The following is a 6255-nucleotide window of genomic DNA, read 5'->3' on the forward strand; positions in this document are numbered from 1 at the left end:
TAGTATATTGTGATATATTACTTTACGTAAGTTATTATTATTGTTGTTTTGTTGCAAAATTTATACATCAATAGAAAGCTTATCATTCATCTTTCGAAAATAAACTAAAATTATTTACAATGATATCAACACTAATGGTTACGTTGACAATACGACTTACTCTGAGATGAATTAAAAAATTATAGCGTAAAATTTGTTAATTAATTGAATTATTTATAATAATATTTTACATTATATGCAACTAAATAGCTCAGTTGGTAGAGCTTTGGGCTTTTAACTTCATGGTCGCAGTTTCAAGTCCTGCTAATACACAAACCTACCTTACACTAAACTATTAGCAAGGATGCGTAGTAGCGTTCAAAGATCACTCCATTGGCTGGCCTTTTTTTTATATACACTTGCTTCAGCGACTTCGCCCTTGTTGTGACAAGGGGGGTGAGCCGCTCCAAGTTGAAAGCGAATAGCGAACCCGTCAATTCAGAATTATAGTGTCAAATTATTATTTTGCAGGATTTTTCTTTTACTATGTTGTTATATTCAAATTGTAAATTTGCTGTGTATTTTTTTTCTCAATATATAGTTTATTTTTCATGTAATAATATATTTCCAATGAGATAAGAAAACAAAATTTCTTCCATTAAATTAATCGAACCAAATTAAAAACTGAAAATCTTTTTAAAAAACTGAATCAAAACTATTGAAAATTTGACCAAAAAATTAAACCATTTCGGTTTAATTTTTTCAGTTCGAAAATTGCTTAACCCTATTTAGATCTTGAAATTAGATGCGGGCACCAACATGAAATAAAGGTGATAAATTCAATAAACATTAGTATAATTAACCTAATTAAATTTACAGAGTTTAAGAAACTATAATATTCATAATTTATCTAAAGAAAAATAATGATGCAACATTAATATTTTATGTTAAAACAGTTCAAGACTGGATATGCTTATAGCCAAATTTCAATTTGTTACAAGCATGGATTCAAAAACTGATCCTACAGGAAAGACAAGCTAAAAGAATGCCGCAAGGTATAATCTCAAGGTTTCATCCACTCTAAATACTCTAAGAGAGATTAAACATTTGAACAGGCCAACTGCACTTCCGACCATCAGGGCCAACGCTAGAAGTTTCCATTGAAATGTCGATGCTCCGATGTTGGGAAGCACGGACAATGCTAATACGCAACTGGATTCTTGCAGCAGGGACACCTGCAGATCTATCATCAGCAGGGAGTTCTGCTGATGCCATTGCTATTGGTTGCCGGAAGGTAAGGATTGTTTGCGACCAATGTGTTTTGGGAGTGTTGGGGGACGTAGACAATACCGCTGGTGTTTCTTTGCAGAACCTGCTGGTAAAACCAGTATCAAACCACAATACAACTCCATAGCACCAAATTGTTTTGGATGCCATTTCAGTGGAGTTGCTAGCCAAACTGCCTGACTTTGGCTTCAGTTCAATGCTTGCAGTGAAATCCACCTCTCCAGGTTTCATGGTTGCCAGGTCAAACGTCTAGAGAAAGACATAAATAGTACATTGTCTGTTAAATAAATTTATTGTACAAAGTACCGCATCCAGGATCCAAACGTCCTGTAAATTAGAGCCAACCCTTGGCAAAATATCAGGCAACTGAAAAGAAGTTCATAATCTCTGCAGCTTTCTCAGCTCAGAAAGTTCAGACAAACCTTTTTCCTTTTTATTTATTTCTTTTTACAAGCAAAGAGAAAGATGAAATTGAAGGGCAAAAGGAGGTGCCAAGGCATATGCATCAATGCCAAAAAGGAAGAGAATGGCCACATTTAAGGCATTCATTTGGTCTTGAAAGAACGAATGGTCAATAAAAAACCAATAAGGAACACATACTTGCTTGACCAAAACATGACACAAGAATTCCAATTTTCAATTACTATAGGATGGCATAACTAACCTGGAGAACAGCAGTATCAGTGAGTAGATTGCAATCATCCACAACATCAACAATAGGAATTTGGGCAGCGTCCTGAACAATTTCTTTGCCAATGCAAGACATATCGAAACCATACACATCTTCCCAAAATGGAAGACTGGTACTACCCTTTCCAAAACCCGCAGCATACTGAAAACGTCATTGCAGAACTAAGGATAAGAAATGAGCTTCAATTATGAGCTCCAGATCACATTGGACAAGCAATATAAAAAGGAAAAGAACTCACAATAGTTGCTGTGTCAGGGAGAATGGCACCTCCAGGCTTCAACCACTTATCTCTTGCAAGGAGCACTGAGCTGAGCATTGACTCATAGAGTAGGCAATACCCCATCCATTCACTCAATAACACATCAACACTATGTGGTTTGATTTGTATGTATTTATCAAGCTCCTCAACCATTCCTTGAACAACCTCTATTACCCCAGTGCATTGGTCTTTATCATGCCAAAGGCCATTGTCTTTAGCAATCTATGCTTGGAAAACGAATAGAGAAGTCAGATATGCAAGAGGAAACAAAGAAATAAATTGAATTACAAACAGGGAAATGTACCTGAGTTGCTACTGTAGCCATCTTCTCACTTGCTTCAACTGCAATCACTTTTGAAGCCCCTCCTCGGGCTGCAAAAAGACTAAAAAAAGAAAGAAAAGACAGTCTATGAGATCCTACTGTACTGGGAGTGTCTAGGCCATCTTTAAGTTTCTAATAAACAAGAAGGCAATCAGACAAACTCAACTAACTAATTCTGTGAGATAACAAGGGCTTCTTTTTGCCAAAGTTTCATTCATATAGCCATTTTTATAGATGGTACAAATAAACATTCAGATGGTAGCAATCTGTGTTCAAAGACCCACTAGAAAGCAGTTTCTCATTTTTCATGAGAATGTATTACAGCATCCCCAGCAATAAGGCACCAGCAGAGAAACTCCTGCTAAAGGGACCATCCATTAAACTTTTAGCATCTGACTCTGCTTAAATTTGATTGATTAATTAGGAAATGCTTTATAGGGCTTATAGCCTAGAATCCCCTTAAAGTGTTCCCTAATCAAGCTATATAATTTTCATGGTCATGTGCAAGAATCAACTGGCTGTAGGCTATAGCTTTGCAATCAATTAATAGAAAAAATTCAGATAAGATTGTGGCCAGAAGTCTGAAAGACTGTAGTACTCCTAGCATTAAACTCCCAACCCAACTCATAACACACCCAAGTAAGCTGGATACAAAAGCCACCTCCATAATTTTTGGCCCCCAAAGTAAAGCCCAAACTCCGCTACTGCCCAAAGTCCAGTTGTCAATTAACCAACAAGAGCGGTCAGCATCCTTCAAGGTGCAGGCATATTTTGCAGGGACCAAGTGACATCCAGACCTTATTGAACTTTTTCTTTTTATTAAGATTAAACTTGAGAAAGTAGGTCCTAGGAGAAGTCCATAATTCTTTACAGTTCATATTGGCCATAAGAAACTTTGAGAATAAGCTAAAAGATTTCGTCAATGATGAATAGTAGAGCCATTGACAATGAGAAACATTAAGTCTAAGATGCACATAAAAAGAATGCATGAAAGGAAAAGAGTGAAAAAGACAATAAGTGCTTATGCGACTGAACAATAAGCCCATTGCCACCTCACCTTAGTATGCCAGTACCACAACCTACATCCATCACAACTGCACCAGTCAAGAGTGAGGGGTTTTTCAAGATAGCTTGCCTATAAGCATCCATTCTTACCTGCATAACCAGAAAGTAAGGGTCTCAACAGAACTGCGAGAGAATCTAAAATCAACTCACACATTCCCCACTTAATCCATATTCTGGCATGAGATATCACAATTAAAAGGCTTAGTACCTTATCACTTATCATCTCTCTGTGTATACCAAATGAACTATAAGCACCAAAATAATTATCATTGACTTTCTTGATATCCTTTGCAACAAGATTCAAAGGGCCCTTCAACAAAGGAGCAACTTCTTTCGTTTCATTTCTTCCAAAATTGTTAGAACTAGCTTCCGAATTCTGTCCAGCATTGTCATCTTCAAGACAAATCTTTTCAATATTCGCCAAGTCCTTCATGACTTCCTCTTTATACACTGATGTTGCAAAATCGTCTTCACCTTCTTCATCTATGGCAAAACTGTACAATAGTGAATCATCTTCAATAAAAGGTTTCAGATATTTATCATCATCCCATAAAAGCTTAATTTCTTCAAGATTGACTGCTTCATGTAAATGGCATTGTAGATCTTTGTTCGACTTACAGGTAAGCCCACAACTCCAACATCTGTTTTCTGCTACCTGGTAAATGAAAACCAAAAGACAGACAAATACATCAAGACAAACTTTCAGGTTACACATGAGCTTTATAAAAATATAAAACGCATAGCATCAAGCAGACATTGTCTTTTTGCTTCACAGATCCACAACCATATGCTTTTCCTTCCACAGTTCCACAACCAGCCTTCATCCATTACATCAGTACCCAAAAAAAATGCGATAAAAGAATATGGTAGAACCTCAATACTACTCTATTTGGTGGCTGATAGAGTAAGAAATGAAATGAAAAAAATATTATTCCATAATTAAGTTAGATTAACCTAATTCTGAACATACAAATATTTTCCCTTTATTATTGCTTCGGATTTCTTAGCAACCAAATACAACCCAAAAATCTACTCAAACTAAAAAAATTCCAAGCGCCTAACATAACAATTTAGCTCTATGCAGTTCCACCTGTAAAATAATTCAAACTTTTCAATCCTTAAATTTCTCCCATTTCCTTAACAACCCAAAAAAAAAAAAGCAAAAAACCAAACATATTAATAAGCACTAACTAATTTACCTGAGAGCGGACATAGTTGATGAGCTTGAAAGAGCTATAGAAATCCAAGCTCAACTGTTTTCTTATCCTCAGAAAATCGAACTTATGAGTTGAACTACAGTGATCAAGCACTTCAATGCAGGCACCGTACATGGAATCACAAAACAAGCAGCGAAAATTCGATTCCGGTTCCTCTTCTCCATCATCGTCCCTCCAATCTTCCCAGTCCCCGTTGTCTTCTTCTTCATCATCATCACCATCTTCTTCAGACTCTAGTTCGATTAACGTCTTGTATATTTGATTAATTTCCATTGGATCTCTCTTGGCCATGACTTTTGTGCTGCGACAGAGGTCGAAAGGACCAATTTATTTCATTAAACCCTGTCAAAACCCTAATCAAAAATACCCTTTTTCTTTTATTTTCTTTCTCAAGCTTATCATGGGTCAGCGCGTGAATCTAGCCGTTCAGCCACCAAGGGTGTGAGAGATTTTTTTTTATATATAAATATTATGTTTTAAAATGTTTTTATTTTTTACTAAATATTTTGTACTTTACAAGGCTTATTAGGCTATAGACAGAGAGCATAAATACTGTTCCAAAAGTTTAAATAGAACAAATCAAACCAAATAAGAAAAATAAAATAAAGTAAAAAAATTAGTAAATTCAAATCAAATCAAACAATTCATAAATCAAAATATAAGTAAATATCACTAGAAATATCTATAACAACACCAATCAATAATGGAATTGATGCTAACACAAGCTAAGAATAAAATTGATGTGGCATAATAATTACTCAAAATAAATTATGAGCTGTTATTTTAATACATGATTAAATGAAAGTAGTCTAATAAGTTGAAATACTATCGCAAGTCTCCGTTAATTCTGTAAAACTCTTTAAAAAGTCTATTATACCTATAATCGCGAAATCTCTCATCCACCATTGATATTAATTAGATTTTTAAAATATCGATAACTAACTCCATCATTTTATGGTATACACAGAGTTTAAAATACATATTTTTATCCATTCTTTTTAAACTAAAAGTAGTCTATTATATTCGTACATTTAAGGTAATTATTGACTTAAATATCGAAGTGGCCGTTAATAGATTACCTTCTTTTTTTTTTACATATTAACCAATTACGGTTCAGCTTTATTTTCAGTTATATTATGAACTCGCAAAGATGATGACCAATACAAAAGTTAAGAAACAACAGTGTGCAAACACGATCAACTTCAAAAATAGCATTCTTGCTTCGATCCACCTTAACATGAAAAAATGCAATAAAGCATAAACCGTTATCTAACAATTGACAGAGCAAACTAAACGTAATGGTATGATTCTACATTGCAGACATTAAGTCTGAGTAGATCTTCGCGAAATCTAGATCAAAACACTCCCAAAATGAAAGATATTATTTTTTTAACATTAATGTTGAAATTCAATCCCTTTTATTTATTGAAATTTT

At 34.7% G+C, this 6255-nt stretch overlaps 1 protein-coding gene across 1 annotated transcript; it reads right to left on the reverse strand.

Moving 5' to 3' along the window:
* Positions 1-860: 860 nt before the first annotated feature.
* LOC110613819 (probable protein arginine N-methyltransferase 3) lies at positions 861-5243 on the reverse strand. The gene is made up of 7 exons (XM_021755160.2): positions 4803-5243; positions 3812-4258; positions 3596-3693; positions 2521-2599; positions 2196-2438; positions 1931-2098; positions 861-1515 (listed from the first exon to the last, which is right to left on the reverse strand). The coding sequence occupies exons 1-7, from the start codon at positions 5109-5111 to the stop codon at positions 1069-1071; spliced, it is 1791 nt and encodes a 596-aa protein (XP_021610852.1). The 5' UTR covers positions 5112-5243; the 3' UTR covers positions 861-1068.
* Positions 5244-6255: the final 1012 nt, after the last annotated feature.

Source organism: Manihot esculenta, chromosome 4 (genome assembly GCF_001659605.2).
Source record: "Manihot esculenta cultivar AM560-2 chromosome 4, M.esculenta_v8, whole genome shotgun sequence".
In the NCBI taxonomy this organism is placed as follows: domain Eukaryota; kingdom Viridiplantae; phylum Streptophyta; class Magnoliopsida; order Malpighiales; family Euphorbiaceae; genus Manihot; species Manihot esculenta.

Bases quoted from the DNA above. Each gene is read 5' to 3' on its own strand.
- LOC110613819 (XM_021755160.2), bottom strand. From the start codon at position 5,111: ATGGCCAAGAGAGATCCAATGGAAATTAATCAAATATACAAGACGTTA. The intron at 4,259-4,802 runs GTAAATTAGTTA...TTCATTTACCAG, and splicing joins TCAACTATGTCCGCTCTCAG to GTAGCAGAAAACAGATGTTG. The intron at 2,600-3,595 runs GTGAGGTGGCAA...TTCTTTTTTTAG, and splicing joins TGTGGTACTGGCATACTAAG to TCTTTTTGCAGCCCGAGGAG.